Source organism: Squalius cephalus (genome assembly GCF_949319135.1).
Source record: "Squalius cephalus genome assembly, chromosome: 18".
In the NCBI taxonomy this organism is placed as follows: Eukaryota; Metazoa; Chordata; class Actinopteri; order Cypriniformes; family Leuciscidae; genus Squalius; species Squalius cephalus.
The window spans coordinates 32,927,371-32,946,680 of NC_137139.1; the positions used below are offsets into that span (position 1 = coordinate 32,927,371).

A 19,310-nucleotide genomic window follows, 5' to 3' on the forward strand; every position below is an offset into this window, starting at 1 on the left:
GGGAGCCAGTGCAGAGTAGGCAGGCAAGGTGTACAGGGCGGAGCTGGCCGGACTAAAGACCACCTCTGTGGAGCTGGAGACCACCACAGCAGAACAGATGAGCACCACAGCAGAGAAGACGGGTCTGAAAATCCCCACGGTGGAGCAGAAGGGGCTGGTGACCACCACAGCGGCCCTGAAGACCACCAAAGCATAGCTGGGGACCACCACGGTGGAGCCGGCAGAGCTGGTGACCACAACGGCGGAGCAGAAGACCACCAGGACAGATCAGACTGGTCTAATGAACCCCATAGCGGATCAGCCAGAACATTGGTTAGGGTTGGCCTCTGGGGCTGTGTCAAAACAGGCAGGACATTCAGGAGTAATGTCTGTGACAAAGCAAGCAGAGTCTGTGGCTTCCTTGGCCAAGACGAGGCAGGCAGGGAGTTCATAGACGACCTCCATGGTCGGACCAGGACAGACAGAGAGCTAAGGGACAACCACTGTGGTTGTATCCAGCCAAGCAGGGAGTTCAGAGATGATCACCGTGGTTGTTGTTTCTTGGCAGACATGGTGTTCACAGGCGACCACTGTGGTCATAACAGCACAGGCAGACAGTTCACAAATAGACGGTGAAGCAGAGACTTTATCAGTGATCTTGACAATAGCAGGACATACCAAGAACAGTAGTTTGCCTCAGATAAAACTAGGTCAGGTGTCACTGCCTCTGGAGAAACGGAAGAAACGTACATGGACCAGACATATAAAATGACCATTGCCGTAACTGAGAGTGCAATCAGCTGTAGGAGATCCTCTGAGACCTCCCGACTCGATACCACCAGATTCGGATGCACTGGACACAAAGATGATGTCAGGACCACTGAGATGCCGGCTGCTCGCATCGACATCAACGGTAGGTCCTCCAAACTGGAAGCCAGTCTCAAGTGCCTAAGGACCTTCTTTGTAGCTTTGGTGCAGCGTCGATGACGGCTGAAGACTCTGGCGTGGCGGCCATGATGGCTGAAGACTCTGGATTTGGGTCCACCTGACATGGAAGCGCCGTGAGCACCGGACTTGGGATCATCAGACTTGCTGAATCGAGAAGCCACCGGAGCTTGATGCAAACTATCCCCCCCACCCCCACCCCCCAAAAAAAAAAATGTTAGAGTCCTCCTTTACCTCCTCCACATTAAAAGGAGAACCAATCAGCTGCGATGACAAATCAATATAATGTGCCAAAGTCCAGTCTGGGTCATGTAGCGGCATAATTAAACTGAGGGGCTCAGACAACCCACCCCCAAAAAGATCATTAGGGGAATCTTGTCCATGTTGGTTAAGTGAGCTAACTCAAAGTCCAGTACATAGTCCTTTGACGCTGTTCTCTTTGTGTCGGAGATGCATAATTCTCACTGCTGGATCCATTTAATGATGTAGTCTTCTGTCACAAACTGCTCCGAGACTTGGGTTGAAGATCCAAATGCAGCTTTACTGGGACAATCCAAAATCATAATCCATTTAACAGGCATAGGGTCAAAACCATAAAGCAAACAATCCAAATGCACGATAGAGTCCGAAAACAAAGGCAAACAAGGATATGCAGGACAGTGAGCAGAAGAACAAGACCAAGACAAGTGAAACCAGGGTACAGGCGCTCAAAATAGCAGTGTAACACAAAACAAGACTATGCAAAGTGAGAATTAAAACACAGAGTTTAAATAGGCAGACTTTAACAAGGGTAATCACTCACAGCTAAATGAAATCACACAATCATGAGAATAGTCAATGGATACTGGGAAGTGAAGTTCAGGGAAAAGCCCAGGCGTCAGGAGGAGTGCCCTCTTGTGGAGATTAAGGGCACTCCAGCTGGCGGATGTGACAGTCGTTACCGTAATTAAGAGATGGCAGCCCATGACGTTCTACCGGGAGCTGTTCACGTCCTCAGACTCAGAGTTATGCGTTTCTGTGTCAACACTATAAATGTTTTGCTGTCAGGTAGTACAAGAAAGAGCTCTGTTAGTTGTTTGTTCATTAATATTGTAATGTTATCTGCTTTGAGACATTGGGTAATTTAACGCAGTCTCTCTTCTGACACCTTGGAGACACTCTGAAGGGAGGGCGCGATCTCATGCTTTCAAAGCTAGCTTGTTATTGGTAGCCTCTCTGAAATGGCCTACTCTACCTTTAAATTGCAATATTTGTATTATTTTTTTACTTTTAAGAATAAAATGTTATCCTCAAAGATAACATTGATTTATTAAAAGCCACAGGAATTTCAAATTCATTTGGTCGTTTAATACAAATCTTTTCAGAAGATGCAGTTATCTGTTTCGCTGTATGTAGACTGACGTTCGTCAGATGATCCTGGACAGACTAAAGAAGATTAAAGAGATCCAGCACTCAGTAGAGCTGAAAAAGGTGAGTGAATTAAAATGTATTTTAATTTTTCAATCGATTTAATAAAGGTTCTCAATTAAATGGATAAAACTTAATAGATAAACCTTCTAATCGTTATCAGAAAAACATAGAGAAAGAGGAGTCCTCCAGTGTTGAGCTCTTCACTGATCTGATCAGCTCCTTTGAGAAATCTCAGTCTGAGCAGCTGAAGATGATGGTGGAAAAGCAGAAAGCAGCAGAGAAACAGGATGAAGATCTGCATCAGGAAATCACTGAGCTGAAGAAGAGAAACACTGAGCTGAAGCAGTTCTCACACACCGAAGATCATCTCCATATCATACAGGTCTGTCAACATCTCTCATCAGTCATCATGTATAATAATACAGGACAAACTATCTGTTCACATACCTGCTGAGCTGCTTGACCATTTTATTTGTACCAGTCTTTTAAAAATTGTACAAAAGGAACTGAAACAGTAATTGTAGTAGACTGAGTACAATTCTAGCCGTTCCAGTTGTTACCGCTAGGGGGTGTATATGCTTGTGTTGTGTGGGAATTACCTGTTACAGTAGAATGCAGAAATCTGCATATCCAAGTTTTGTTGATAAACTTGCCTACTCAACAGGAGAGATTTTCTTCACACACAGTGTGAGTTGCAGTCGGTCATGTTTTACCGCATCCTTTTGATTGACAGGATATAATCGGCACTGATCATAGGCTGTTTTTATATAATCGGCCGATGGCCGATAGTGAAAATAATTGCTTTTATTGGACGATACCGATTGTTGGCCGATACATCGGTGCATCTCTTATATATATATATATATATATATATGAAGAGTTCAGATGCAAAAGCCTCTAAGTGCCATCTGAAATTTTCTTCTAGAATGATCATTTTTATCAAGCTCGTATATTTAAGTTCAGTAATTTCACTTAAAAGGCAATGAAAATTACCTATTAATTGCCATTTAAGTGAAATTACTGAACTTAAATAAACAAGCTTGATAAAAATTATCATTCTAGAAGAAAATTTCAAATGGCACTTACAGGTTTTTGCATCTGAACTCTTCATATATATATATATATATATATATATATATATATACTGAACAAAATTATAAACGACCGGGACGAAGTAGAATTCGAAGTAGAATTTGGAGAAGGCATTCGACTGTGTCCCTCGCGGCGGCCTGTGGAGGGTGCTCCGGGAGTATGGGGTCCGGGGCCCTTTGCTAAGGGCTATCCGGTCCCTGTATGACCGGAGCAGGAGCTTGGTTCGTATTGCCAGCAGTAAGTCAGACTTGTTCCCGGTGCGTGTTGGACTCCGGCAGGGCTGCCCTTTGTCACCGGTTCTGTTCATAATTTTTATGGACAGAATTTCTAGGCGCAGCCAGGGGCCGGAGGGGGTCAGGTTTGGGGACCACACGATTTCATCTCTGCTCTTTGCGGATGATGTGGTCGTGTTGGCCTCATCAAACCAGGACCTCCAGCATGCACTGGGACGGTTTGCAGCCGAGTGTGAAGCGGCCGGGATGAGAATCAGCACCTCCAAATCCGAGGCCATGGTCCTCAGTCGGAAAAGGGTGGCTTGCCCGCTTCAGGTTGGTGGAGAGTTCCTGCCTCAAGTGGAGGAGTTCAAGTATCTCGGGGTCTTGTTCACGAGTGAGGGAAGGATGGAACGGGAGATTGACAGACGGATCGGTGCAGCTTCTGCAGTAATGCGGTCGCTGTACCGGTCTGTCGTGGTGAAGAAGGAGCTGAGCCGCAAGGCGAAGCTCTCGATTTACCGGTCAATCTACGTTCCTACTCTCACCTATGGTCATGAGCTTTGGGTCATGACCGAAAGGACAAGATCCCGGATACAAGCGGCCGAAATGAGCTTTCTCCGCAGGGTGGCTGGGCGCTCCCTTAGAGATAGGGTGAGAAGCTTGGTCACTCGGGAGGAGCTCAGAGTAGAGCCGCTGCTCCTCCACATCGAGAGGGGTCAGTTGAGGTGGCTCGGGCATCTTTTCCGGATGCCTCCTGGACGCCTTCCTGGGAAGGTGTTCCGGGCATGTCCCACCGGGAGGAGACCCCGGGGAAGACCTAGGACACGCTGGAGAGACTATGTCTCCCGGCTGGCCTGGGAACGCCTCGGTGTCCCCCCGGAAGAGCTGGAGGAAGTGTCGAGGGAGAGGGAAGTCTGGGCATCCCTGCTTAGACTGCTGCCCCCGCGACCCGGCCCCGGATAAGCGGTAGAAGATGGATGGATGGAAAATTATAAACACAACACTTTTGTTTTTGCCCCCATTTTTCATGAGCTGTTTCTATGTACACAAAAGGCCTATTTCTCTCAAATATTGTTCACAAATCTGTCTAAATCTGTGTTAGTGAGCACTTCTCCTTTGCCGAGATAATCCATCCACCTCTCAGGTGTGGCATATCAAGATGCTGATTAGACAGCATAATTATTGCACAGGTGTGCCTTAGGCTGGCCACAATAAAAGGCCACTCTAAAATGTGCCTTTTTCATACCCTAATAGGGCAACGAGAGATACAACTGGGAGATACAACTCATAAAATCGTACTCGGTTACTAACGTAACCTTGGTTCTCTCTAGAAGAGGGAACGAGTACTGCGTAAGATTATCTTACGCTAGGGGAAAATCCTTTTTCCGCGAGATATTGAAGCCAAAAATTATCCTTAATTTTGTAATAATGCAAAACGCGTTGCGGCAGCATACAGACATAGGCGAGGCAGCTCACGCGCCTATTGGCTGTTCTGCGGCAACTGCAGCAGCCTATCGAGCGAGGCCTGGCGTGACGCCAGACCCAATGAGGGTGCTTCGCGCCCGCTGCGTCACATCCCGCCGAAACGGGCGTGGTCTAGGCCTATAAATACCGCTCGCAGGCAGCTATTATCTGGTTTTTCATCATCGAAGCAACCAGAGCGTGCGCATGCACGGCAAGATACGCAGTACTCGTTCCCTCTTCTAGAGAGAACCGAGGTTACGTTAGTAACCGAGTACGTTCTCTTACGAGAGGTCTCTCGTACTGCGTAAGATTATCTTACGCTAGGGGACCCAATGCAAAACGCTGTGCATGCTGAGATCTGACACCAAAGACCCAAGGGCGAAAGCCCGGGGTTCATATAGTGCACAATCACCTAGGGAACTCACAGGGAGTCCGGGAAGAGGGATGGGCGAAGCCGCACTCTTCCACATATGGCAGCGTCGCTCAGCTTCGCGTCGCGAATTTCATCATACAGACAGGGCGGGGTACGGCCTGAACTGATGGGGAAATGTGGGTCTTACACAGTTTGCACAGGCACATCTTGTGCTACTGCTTTTAACTGTCGATCATCGAGCTGTGCTCAGTAGACGCAGCATTCTGAGCTGATAGCATCAGGTCAGATAATACTGGTTAACTAGACCGACAGCAGCCTGGCCTGCAGGGCGGGAACCTCTAGGTTGTAAAACCTTATAAATGTAGACGGGGAGGCCCAGCCTGCCGCCGTACAAATATCTTGTAAGGCAATCCCACTCGACCAGGCCCATGAAGAGGCCATGCCTCTCGTGGAGTGCGCTCTGACACCCAACGGGCACTGCATGCCCTTGGAGGCGTATGCTAGCGCTATAGCGTCAACTATCCATCTGGATAGGCTCTGTTTCGACACGGCTAGTCCCTTAGAATGCCCGCTGAACGAAACAAAGAGCTGCTCTGTCTGTCTGAAAACAGACGAGCGAGACACATAAGCTCGTAATGCCCTGACTGGGCAAAGGAGGCCCGCGTCTCTTTCCTCATCAGGGACCGGTAGGGCTGACAGGGAGATGACCTGCGCCCTAAACGGTGTGTTGAGGGATTTTGGAACATAACCGTGCTTAGGTTTGAGTATAACTTTTGAGTCATTAGGCCCAAATTCCATGCACGTCGCACTCACAGAGAGCGTGTGTAAGTCCCCTATGCGCTTCACTGAAGCGAGAGCCAGCAGAAACACAGTCTTGAAAGACAATCGTCTTGATCAATCGTCTGTAAAGGCTCGATTGGTCCACCTTTCATGGCTTCCAGCACCGTAGAAAGGTCCCATACGGGGACTGAGGGAGGTCTGGGAGGATTCAGTCTCTTAGCCCCTCTAAGGAAGCGGATGACTAAATCGTTCCTTCCTATTGACTGACCAAGCGTTGTTCTTGAGAACGCTGCTATAGCCGCCACATAAACTTTGAGCGTGGAAGGGGTCCTGCCCTTATCCGACAGCTCTTGTAGGAAGGAAAGCACCTCCGTCACTCCACAGTCTGTGGGTGACACGCCACGGGCTGTGCACCAGCCCGAAAACACTGACCATTTCGAGGAGTAGAGCCGTCTCGTAGACGGAGCCCTAGCCTGCGTGATCGTGTTTAATACTCCCTTAGGGAGTTCAACATGTACCCGTTGATGGCCCAGACATGAAGGGACCCCAATTCCGGGTGAGGATGCCAGATCGAGCCGTGGGCCTGAGAGAGGAGGTCTCTCCTCACTGGCACTGGCCACGGGGCAGTGCTCGCTAGCTGCATCACAACTGGGAACCAAGGTTGGTTTTCCCAGAACGGTGCTACAAGCAGTACTGAGCATCCTTCTTCCCTGATCCGTTCTATCACCTGAGGCAGGAGAGAGACGGGGGGAAAAGCATAGAGCGGGCGGTGGGGCCATACATGAGCCAGCGCGTCCCTGCTCTTGGAGATAAATTCCGGGCAGTGAGCGTTTTCTTGAGACGCGAACAGGTCTACTTTCGCTCTGCCGAATTTCTTCCACAGCAGTTGGACTGTCTGTGGGTGTAGAGACCATTCGCCTGCCGGAACATTGTTCCTGGACAGTCTGTCTGGTCCTATGTTTAGGAGCCCTGGCACGTGTGCTGCTCTCAGCGAGCACTGGTTGCACTGAGCCCATACCAGGAGGCGTTCCGCTAGCCTGTGCAGGTTCCTGGACCTGAGGCCGCCCTGGCGATTTATGTAGGACACCACAGACATGTTGTCCGAGCGGACCAGGACGTGGTGTCCTTTTATTTGGGGACAAAAACGCGTCAGCGCGTTGTCTACTGCCAGCATTTCGAGGCAGTTTATGTGCAGGAGCTTCTCCCGTTCTGACCACTGGCCGAAGAACGGTCTGTCCTCGAGCAGCGCTCCCCATCCCGAGGTGGATGCGTCCGTGGACACCACTTTCACCCTCGAGGAAGTCCCCAGGCTTACACCTGATTGGTACCAGTCATCCGCTCTCCAAGGTTTCAGAGCTGTGACGCACTTCTGATTGACCTTGAGGCTAAGCAGAATGGATGCCCACGCTTGGCGTGGGACTCGCGCTTTCAGCCAAAACTGCAGCGGGCGCATGCGGAGCAGGCCCAGCTGGAGCACTGATGATGCTGAGGCCATGAGACCCAGCATCTTCTGAAATTTCTTGAGCGGGACAGATGCGCCGCAGCGGAACGAGTTCGCTGTACGCTGAATGTCTACCGCGCGCTGTGGTGATAGTCGCGCTATCATGGACAGCGAGTCCAACTCTGTGCCCAGGAAAGATATCGTCTGACTGGGGAACAGAGAGCTCTTCGCCCAATTGACACTGAGACCCAAATTCTCGAGGTGATCGAGTAAAATGGTCGTGTGTTCTATGAGCACTGAGCGAGATTGCGCTAGAATCAGCCAATCGTCCAAATAGTTCAGTACTCGCACGGCCCATTCTGAGGGGTGCGAGCGGCGCATCCATGCACTTCGTAAATGTACGGGGTGCCAGGGATAAACCGAACGGCAGGACTGTGTACTGATATGCCTGGCCCTCGAAGGCGAATCTCAAATATCACCTGTGACGTGACGCTATCTGTATTTCAAAATACGCGTCTTTCAGATCTATTGACACGAACCAATCTCCTTGGCGAACCTGCGCGAGGATTTTTCTGGTCGTGAGCATCCTGAACTGTCGCTTCACAAGCACTCTGTTCAGTTACCTTAGATCTAGTATGGGTCTGAGACCCCCGTCTTTTTTCGGTACCAGGAAGTATCTGCTGTATAGCCCTCCTTCGCTCTGAACTTGAGAGAGAGGCTCTATGGCCCCTTTGTTCAATAGTTTCGCCACTTCGGCTCGAAGTAAATGTGCTACTTCTGCTTTTACCGTGGTCTCGACGCGCGCCGCATAGCGGCGAGGGCGTCGGCGAAACTGTAGCGAATAGCCTCTTTTTATAATGTCCAGCACCCACTTCGAAACCCCGGGCAGCTTTGCCCATGCGTCTGCATGAATAGCTAGGGGTTGAATACGAAGCGTGCTCCGTTCGCTCAGCGATGGGGAGGCTTCGGTGTGCTGTAACACAAGCGTCGCGCTAGTGACATTTGAGGCATGGGGCGCGCTGATAACAGCGGGCAGATTGCCCGCGCTCGACTCCTCTGCGGCGGTCAACCGCGAGGGGGAGGGCTGGGCGAGTCCCGTAGGAACTGTCATGTCTATGTGTGGATGTGGGCGCGGGACAGCGGGCACATTTATCACACCGAAAGCGTTGTTCGCTTGAGTGAAGCGAATACACGCTGTTTTCGTTTTTACAGGAACCGTGAGACATGCATAACGTGGTGTCTGTGGGCACTGGGTAGTGGGCACATTTACCACGTTTGAAGCGCAACCGATCTGAGTCGATTTTATGTGCGCGGGTCCTGTGTGACAGGCTGTGCTTGTGTTGTAGAGATGGGCACTGGGCAGTGGGCATTCTTACTACACATGAGACACCATCGGCCATGGCCGGGACACCAGAAAATACACTCTCTTGGGGATTTATCTGGGTAGCCGTGAAAACGGCATTTGTGTGCAGGCAAGCGGGCGACAGAACCGGCTTGTTGGCTGCAGAAAACACTGGAACAGTCACATTTTCTGGAACTGGACGAGCGAATAACTTTGGTGGGAGTCCGGCCGCAGCGGGACTCGAACACCGTCGTTTTCCTAGGCGTGCTAGGACGACTTCGGGGCCTCGGGCTTTACCACAATCCTAGGCCGCGGGCCACGCATGGCGCGGCTGCGGCTGGATGAGCGGGAGCGCGGTCTCGCGCTTCGGGCCTGGCGGCGCTGCGAAGTGGCGGCAGTGGGCGGTGGCTGGGGCTGTGAGCTCTGTGCAGACGGTTTCGCACGGCCTGCTGCAGAGCTGGAGCGCTTCGGGAGGAAGTGCTTCATAGCCTGTGACGCTTTCTGTACCTCTGCGAATCTTTCCGCAAAATCCTTGACGGAGGATCCAAAGAGGCCAGCGGGAGAAAGCGGGGCGTCGAGGAACGCGGTGCGCTCGGACTCGGCCATTTCTGAGAGCGTCAGCCACAGGTGTCTCTCGGTCACAGTGAGAGAGGCCATACTTCGTCCAATGGCCTGTGCCGCGGACTTAGTGGCACGGAGAGCAAGGTCCGTGGCACTTCTTAGGTCCGGCACGCAGATCGCGTCAGGTCCTTTCTCATCCAGCTTTTTGAGGAGATCGGCCTGGAAGATCTGCAACGTGGCCATGGTGTGCAGCGCTGACGCAGCTTGCCCGACGGCGGAGAAAGCGCGGCGGAGCAGGCTTGACGTCGTGCGGCAAGCTTTAGAGGGTAGGGCCAGCTTAGCGCGCCGTCCAGCGGAGGGCGGACATAAGTTGGGCCGCTATCGCCTCTTCGACCGGCGGCAGCGAAAGGTATCCCCTGTTCTTGGCATCGTCAACTGCAGAGAATGCCACAGAAACAGCAGGACGCACTCTAGCTGAATAGGGGGCTTTCCAGGACTTAGCGACTTCTTCGTGAAGCTCAGGAAGAAAGGGCGCTGGTTTGGACGCAGGCGAAACGCGCTCCCCAGGCAGGAAAAGCCATCCAGCCGGTTGTGAGCGGGCTGCTCGGGCGAAGACCACTCGAGGCCGAGGCTCGCCGCGGCCTGTGCGAGTATCCGCATGAGCTCCGTCTCGATGGATCGCTCTCTTGCCTGACGATGTGTGGGCAGGGGGCGCGAGATCCTCAGAGCTCGCCCAATCCTCACTGCCTGACGCCAGGATAGAGCAGGAATCATCCTTTCCCAGCAGGGCTTCCTCGTCAGCGATGTCGACGGAAGTGGCGGCAGACAGCGGCCACTGTCCGTCAGGAAGAGAAGCTGACGAAGCCGATGAAGCAGGTGGGCGAACCGGCGAGCTTTGGCGGCTGGGGGAAGGTTCCGGGACCCGCTGGGCACGGCGCTTTTTACGGCGCGACACCGCGGCGGGCGGGGGAGCAGTCTCGGTGAAGAAAGCCAGACGAGTCCTCAGAGTTGCCATGGGCATCAGCTCGCAGAGGGCATCCGCCGTCAGCAAACGCGAGAGCTGCATGTTCCTCACCCAGGCAGGAAACGCAGATAACATGGCGGTCCCCGTCGCTGAGTGTGGCTCTGCACGAGCCGCAGGAAGGCATCTTGAAAAAGACGCTGCTCTTTTAGAATGTGAGAATGTTTAGAATGTGTCACACACACACAGAGTACAGAGAATAAAGGATAAAAGGATATAAGCGGCGGAAAGCGCAGCAGGAAGGCAAGGAAGGCGGCGCGGCCAGCGACTTCAGTGACTCGTCCCGCTGAAGGTGCTCTCTCTCAGACGGCGCGGCTTCTTCTCCAGCTCCAGCGATGCGTGTGCTTTGCTTGAAGGATGAAAAAATCGGATAATAGTTGCCTGCGAGCGGTATTTATAGGCCTAGACCACGCCCGTTTCGGCGGGATGTGACGCAGCGGGCGCGAAGCACCCTCATTGGGTCTGGCGTCATGCCAGGCCTCGCTCGATAGGCTGCTGCAGTTGCCGCAGAACAGCCAATAGGCGCGCGAGCAGAGGTGGGTAGTAACGAAGTACATTTACTTCGTTACATTTACTTGAGTACTTTTTTAGAAAAATGTTACTTTTAAGAGTAGATTTGAATGTGGGTACTTTTTACTTTTACTCGAGTACTTTTCTAATGAAAAAACTGTACTTTTACTTCGTTACATTGGGCGACGTTCCTCTCGTTACTTTATTTTAATGCAATGTGTTGTTAAATGCGTAGTTTATTCCAACCGCGATGTATCTTTTTTCTGGACTTGAGCGATGCTCAATTCACAAATGAATGACTCTTTTGAGTCGATTCTGTTCAAAGACTTCATCAAACAAGTTGGCAGATCTATGGGCAGATCTGTCTAAATCGGTTCGCGAATCAGTTTGAATTATTCAGTTCCTGATTCTGTTCAGTTCCCTGCACGCACTGAATCGTCTGAAGCGCTTTCAATTCACACTGGACTCGGAGTCGTAACAGGAAGATTTAAGCACATCAAGAGCGTTAGATGAAGTGGCAGTGGACCTACAGTAGCCTACGGTCAAGTGAGAGCAAATCTTCAAATGCATCTTATTTTTGCCAGCGATGAAGATCTTTATTAGTTGAACATCTTCGTATGCTGTCTGTGAATGAATGATTCCACAGGAGTCAGGACGATATATTCGATTTCATTTCACTCAGGTAATACATTTTACAACCAAACAGATTATTACGCCACGATACTAGAAAGTATGACATTACCCGTTTTTTGGACATATACATTAATTTACATTAAATAAAGCTACCACTGTTCACAGTTTATGAACACCCGCCATCCCGCGGTATTGTGTGTATCGTTGCGCAGTGGCGTGCGAACTCGACTTGAAAACGAATGCCTTTGCCTGCCGTAGACAGTTAACCAGTTTAAACATGCTTGCAGAAATATACATTTGATTATGATTATATTTTGGAGAACAGTCAGAAGAAGATCCGTCAATGTACTTTTATTTGTTTTTTTGTTTGTTTTGTGTTCAGATGTTGAGTAGCAGTCATGAGCGCGAGCACATAAAGAGTTTTTAACTCTTCTCTGTCAATACCTTTGAATGCAACACTCTGCAGATTCAATTTATTTCGACATTGTCTAATAATCCAAATGTAGTTGTATAAGTTACTATTATACAAACCAGAGGACAGGCCATGATTTTCGAGCTATAGGCCTACAGATGGCAGAAATAATGCTTACGTCTCTCTTCTGTTTTTGTTGCAAAGATAGCTGATAATAATAGTAATTTAAATAAACAAAATCTAAATAATATCATTTTATATATATGACGACTTCAGAGGCAAAAGCCTCTAAGTACCATCTGAAATTTTCTTCTAAAAGAGCATTTTTATCAAGCTTGTATGTTTATGTTCACACTTAAATGGCAATGAAAAGTAGCCTATCTATTAATTGTCATTAAAGTGAAATTACTGAACTTAAATATACGAGCTTGATAAAAATGATTGTTTTAGAAGAAAATTTCAGATGGCACTCAGAGGCTTTTGCATCATGAAGTCTTCATATATATATATATATATATATATATATATATATATATATATATAGGCCTATATGATCCGAAGTAACTAGTTACTCACTACTTGAGTAGTTTTTTCATTGGATACTTTTTTACTCTTACTCAAGTAACTATTGAGATTAATACTTTTACTTTTACTTTGAGTAAATATTTCTATAAGTACTTGTACTTTTACTTGAGTACAGTTTTTGGATACTCTACCCACCTCTGCGCGCGAGCTGCCTCGCCTATGTCTGTATGCTGCCGCAACGCGTTTTGCATTATTACAAAATTAAGGATAATTTTTGGCTTCAATATCTCGCGGAAAAAGTATTTTCCCCTAGCGTAAGATAATCTTACGCAGTACGAGAGACCTCTCGTAAGAGAACCTAATTATATTAAATATTTTAAAAAATCCTTTGGATATGTTTGACTTAAGTCTAGATGATATTAAAAGTGAGATGAAATCATTTTTTTAAATCATTTTTCACTTGCCTGTTCAAGGGTTAACTGTTTTAGTGACACGAACTGGCGGTGTAGATAAACACGAAGAGGTCTTATTAGTTCAGACAGTCTCTTTACTTGATAATTCACTAGATACACAACGAAGAAGGCAGGAGAAAGTACACCACATCTATTCACAGACGAGACCGAACAATGAAAAAAAAAAAAAAAAAAAAAAACTGAACTTAAGTAGGCTACAGGTGATAATGAGGGAGATAATAAGTGCACAGCTGAACATAATGAGTAACCAAGACAACAAATGACTAACTCAAGCAGAAGGTGGTAAGACATAAAAAGTCCAAACTAACAGAACCGTGACAGTTAGAAAGGTACTGTGTAAAATATAGTAACTTTAAATATAAATTAATAACATATTTAACAGTCTTCTCTCTCCTGCTGTAGATGTGCTCATCCCTGGACAGTCGTCCACACACTAAGAACTGGACTGAGATCAGGATTGACTCTGATTTGAATGTGTACCTGCATAGAGCTCTGGCTCAACTGAAGAAAACTAATCAGATATTAAATGAAAAACTCAATCAAACTGGTATGTGAATATGAAATACAGTAGATTTTTGTCAGTAACTAAAAAAATATTTTTTTCAAGGAATATTATGGGTTAAGTGGTGGCTGGTCAATAAAGGTTGCTAGGGCGCCGCCCTCCCTGAGCCACACACACAAAACAATAATTATAAAATATAGCTGCAAGCAGCAATTATCGGGGCCAAGCGGAAAGAAGACAATAAGACATGCCAACATGGCTGGGAGTGTCAGACCAACTGCAACAGAGAAATTAAAGACATTTAAAGAAGATTTTAGGCAAAATGGCTGAAAAATCATATACAGTAACTAAAAATATGATTTAATGGATTATCAAGACACATACCGAGTTTTGTAACGGTACACCAATGCATTCGTAAAGTGTTGCATTTAATATCATGATATTATATTGTAATTAATGGCATTATCCTTGTTTTGTTCTATTATAGCACCACCAAGGCACAGTTCCACCACTTTTTTGTGTGTTCTCAGAGTGAGCCCATACGTGTGTGTGTGTGTGTGTGTGTGTGTGTGTGTGTGTGTGTGTCAAATTTGGTGAAAATATCTCATTTTGTTTTGGAGTAATAGACATTTATATGTACGAGAGTATAAGAAATGACCCATGGGCAACTTTGATTAGATTTTTTTGCCACTTAATATCAAAAGTTTGACATTTGGGCATCAACGTATAGTCAACGATCTATGTTTCCAAAATTCCTACGTTGGTTTCGTCTCGATCGGTCTAATGGCTTCGTAGATATTAGCAAATGTTTTTTAAGCGTAAATTTACAACTTTAAACTAACCATAAGGCAAAACCTAGAATGTTTGGTATTGTTACACTCGGCAAGGAGTGGCCTAACTCGGCCGAAACTTCTCAGACTCTTTCAGAGCATCGTGCCGATGACCCATACCAAGTTTTGTAACGATACATTCATGCGTTCATTAAATACAGCATTTTAGTACAAAATTCAAAATGGCCGAAATGGAAAAATTGGATATCAGTCGACTCGGCATTACGCCCTATGAGAAAATTAAACCGTTTTTTGACCTTTGATGCATGTAAACCTGTTGTAGGAGACTCCAAAACAACATCAGGAGACTTAAAAATAGCATAATACGGGCACTTTAAATCTTCAATGTTTGTTCCATAGACCTCCATTATAAGTATATTTACTGTAACCACATTCTGCATTTTATTTTACAAACTGAGGGACGAGCATCATTTGCATGCTATAGATGCTGACAGTAGAGAGAAACTCTCTATAAACTCTCTAAGAAACTTGCTATAAATAATTCGTCATTATCTGTGTCCACAGGGTTGAAGTTTGTGCAGCAGTTTGCAGGTACAGTGTGATTGACACCATTTTCTTCAATACACTTACAATACTTTGTTAATCTATTATATACGGTACATCTGAAAATGTTTGTTCTGAAGTTGATTGATAATGTCTGATCTCTCTCAGTGGATGTGACTCTGGATCCTGATACAGCAAATCCATCTCTCATCCTGTCTGATGATGGAAAACAAGTCAGTCGTGGAGATGTTAAGCGGGACGTCCCAGAAAACCCAAAGAGATTTAATGTGGGTTTTCGTGTTCTGGCAAAGGAGGGATTCAGTTCAGGGAGATTTTACTATGAGGTGCAGGTGAAGGGAAAGACTCAGTGGGATTTAGGAGTGATCAGAGGATCCATTAACAGGAAGGGGAGGATCACACCGAGACCAGAGGATGGACTCTGGGTTCTGGGTCTAACTGATGAGAATCAATATTCAGTTCTTGATAATCCATCGGTTATGTTCCCTCTAAGAGTGAGACCTGAGAAGGTTGGTGTGTTTGTGGATTATGAGGAGGGTCTGGTCTCTTTTTATAACGTGAAATACAGATCTCATATCTACTCTTTCACTGGTCAGACTTTCACTGATAAACTCTATCCAGTGTTTAACCCAGGCCGTAATGATGAAGGTAAAAACTCAAGACCACTGATTATCACACCGTTAAAATGAAAAACAAAAAACAAATCTGAAAAGATTGCTGTTTTTATATATATATAAAAAAAAAGAATTTGCACAAACCACAATCAAGAAGTTCTTTCTTACAATATGTGATAGTCAAAATGTGTACAAGTGCAACAAAAAAAAAAAAAAACTATATTCAGGCCCTTAAAAATCAGTCACTGACAAAACATCTACTTTAATGAAATATTATATTTGTGAGTTATGTTGTGTGAATTTTTTTTAAGAGTTACATTTAAATGGCCAGCTTATAAGGAGTCTATATTTTCGAATCAACACAATTATTTGTTTGCTTTTGCTTTTCAAATCTATGACATTGTAAGGGGGGTTTTCCTACAGGGGTTTAGGCTGCAGGACTGCCGAATGACTAAAGAAACGTAATCAGCAAGATGGTAGAAAACTGTACAAAAATGTGTCTATTACCATCCATTGCTACTTATACCAACGACGGAAATAAGCGCAGTTACAATAGCTTAATATGTGGGAGAGCGTTGCTAGAGGGTGATGATATTGTATTGCAATAGGTAGCACTTCGAAGTCAATACCAAATCAAGTTTACACATTATTTGTAATTGAAAGGGTTTAATGACAGTATGGTTATGGTTACACTTATTACAAACAGTTTTACAAACAGTCCTTGGGGAAGAAAGAGGGGGGTTGAAACAGTAAAAGCAAATGTCTTTGTTCATTTTCAAATATCTTTGATTATTTTCAACCTTACATTATGATTTAATATTATATTGTGAAAATCTACATAATATACTAAATTTCCAAACATGGTACATGTTAATTTGTAAGGAAATCTCTGAAGCCATTTTTCCTCTCCTCTCCAGCTTTTAACATTGAATTACTTGTGAAATATTGTAATTTTTGGTTTATGTTGTAATAACTGCAGCATCTTAATAAAGACAAACGTTCAATTCTATTACTGATATTGAGTATAATCTATACAGCTTTCTAATTGTTATGCAAATACACATGAATATATAGATGAATTTTACAACAGACAGACAGGATATGAATAAAACATGGAGGATCAGTTGTGAATAAAAATACAGAATTATTATTTAATGCAGATGATCCTTATATCCAGTACATATTCTTCAAGAGAAGCGAGAGCATTATAAGGCTTCACAATGACAGTGTTTTTGACTTTGGTTTGAGCACAATATCAGTGAATCCGTGCACCTGAGTGAGCAGACGGCAGTCCATCGATGCCAGGAGCTTCTGAGAGCCGGAGACGGTGGGAACAAACTTCTCCATCAGTGTAACCGTCGCAAGCTTCTCCACATCACTGACAGACACAAAGACAATATCAACTCTCTGGAAGCTTCACTCTTTAAATATCATATTTAATGCAGTACAATTTATGTTTTGAAGCAAATCTAAAGTGCATGAACACGTCACAGTGAAAGTCTTACCCAACGGGATCTTTCTTACACTATTCTCAATCCCTCTATATGGAACAAAACATTCTTCAACACTTGTGACAGCAGTTCTGGAATGTGATCTTGAGATTTGAGATCTAAGATAGTTATTATGCTATTATGACACTTTACAGATGCAACCAAAATGCAAAATTGTGTCTATTTTGCATTCTTGATATCTAGAGTGTCACCACTTCATTGTTGTGTACTTTTTGCTGCATCGTGCCTAATATGTAGATTGTACCAAAAAAAAAAATTCTCTGTATTTTCATATTTTTGTCTATTGCTTATCAATTGAAGAGCAGCTTCCTTTATCTCAGGGTCACAGGATGATTACAGTCTCATAACCCTCTCCTATCACCAGTGGGCAGTGGGGTCCGGTTCGAGAACGCTATGCCTTCTCATGCACCCCCTGCCCAACCGTGGAGCCAGGTAAATGTTGCACTGCGCACTCAGACCCCACCTCTGGACACTATGCCTTCCGAGTCTAGTCCCTGTGCTCCACCTCGCTTCCCCACTGCTTTTGCAGTGATCGGCCTTTAATGTCTTGATTCTCCATCGACACAGACGGTTCCTTTGCTTTGCATTCGAGGGTCAGTCATTTCAGTACAAAGTCCTCCCCAGGCCCGGAGTGGGTAATCGGGAGAATTCCCGGTGGGCCGCTTCACTTTTGGGCCGGTCTTGGAAATGTTTTTTTTTTTTTCACATTTCAATGTCACGTTAGTTACATAGGCTACACACGTTTCGCATTCTGACACCGCAGCGCGCAGCCTCTGCATGGGTTGTACCATGATGTGAGGGAGTTCTCCCCTCCCCTCCTATAGAGTTGGTTGGGTCCATAGTCCGTCTTTTCCAAAACGTTTTTTCAGGTAGGCTACCGCGGCACCGCCTACCGATAGCTGGGCCGGCCCTACCGTAACGGTACACGTCAGGGAGGATGGATGGGAGGAAGAGGCCAGGAGGTATGGAAGCTTTGTTTCCGCCACAGAATAAAACATTTTAAAAGATAATTGCGACTTTTTATCTCACAATTGCGAGTTTACATCTCGCAATTCTGACTTTATTTCTCAGAATTGAGAGATATAAAGTCAAAATTGCGTGAAATAAAGTTGCAATTGCGTGTTATAAAGTCAGAATGAGAGATATAAATTCAGAATTGTGTGAAATAAAGTCACAATTGCTTCTTATAAAGTCAGAATTGCAAGAAATAAAGTCAGAACTGCGTGAAATAAAGTCGCAATTGCTTATAAAGTCAGAACTGCAAGATATATATTCAGAATTGTGTGATATAAAGTCGCAATTGTGTGTTATAAAGTCAGAATTGCGAGATATAAAGTCAGAATTGTGTGAAATAAAGTCGCAATTGCTTCTTATAAAGTCAGAATTGCAAGATATAAAGTCAGAACTGCGTGAAATAAAGTTGCCGTTGCTTATAAAATCAGAACTGCAAGATATAGAGTCAGAATTGTGATATAAAGTCGCGTTATAAAGTCAGAATTGTGTTAAATAAAGTCGCAATTGCTTATAAAGTCTAAGTGAATTATTATTTAACATTTACATTATTTGTTAACCCATGGTATTAAGACAAACTACACAATAGTACGAGCTGAACTGTTGCTTCATTTATCCAATTTAGAAAAAGTGCTAATTTGGAATTCCACCATGGAAAAAGTGGGCCGGTCTTGGGCCTGAAACTCCCGGGCTGAAAAGTGGCCCCACTCCGGCCCTGTTCCTCCCCTTCGGGCTGTCCCTGAAGCCTCTTGTCTTCACGGAGGTCATGTTCCTATGAGAGAACACGGTGTTCACATCCTAACTACCTTGACGACTGACTCATACTGGCCCAGTTGCGAGAGCAGTTGTGCGAACACAGGGTGCTGTTCACCTCAGCCAGTTTTGGGGCTTCGGGTCAACTGGAAAAAGAGCAAACGCTCCTCCATGCAGAGGATATCTTTTCTCTGTATGGAGATGGACTCGGTCAACCAGACAGCACGACTCACAGAGCAACGTGCTCAGACGGTGTTGAATTGCTTGAATTCACTCAAGCACAGGACAGCGGCCCCACTTGAAACACTTTCAGAGCCTCTTGGGGTATATGGCATCCACAGCCGCAGTAACGCCGCTCAGTTTGCTTCATATGAGGCCGCTTCAGCACTGG

The 19,310-nt window shown here is 46.0% G+C and overlaps 1 protein-coding gene across 1 annotated transcript; it reads left to right on the forward strand.

Annotated features, from left to right (window-relative positions):
* Positions 1 to 1,573: 1,573 nt before the first annotated feature.
* On the forward strand, positions 1,574 to 16,652 carry LOC307146299 (E3 ubiquitin-protein ligase TRIM39-like; the record flags this gene model as incomplete). The annotated part of the gene is made up of 6 exons (XM_079850197.1): positions 1,574 to 1,621; positions 2,320 to 2,394; positions 2,495 to 2,716; positions 13,579 to 13,723; positions 15,034 to 15,060; positions 15,181 to 16,652. 6 exons carry the CDS (start codon positions 1,574 to 1,576, stop codon positions 15,717 to 15,719), a joined length of 1,056 nt encoding a protein of 351 aa, XP_079706323.1. The 3' UTR covers positions 15,720 to 16,652.
* Positions 16,653 to 19,310: the final 2,658 nt, after the last annotated feature.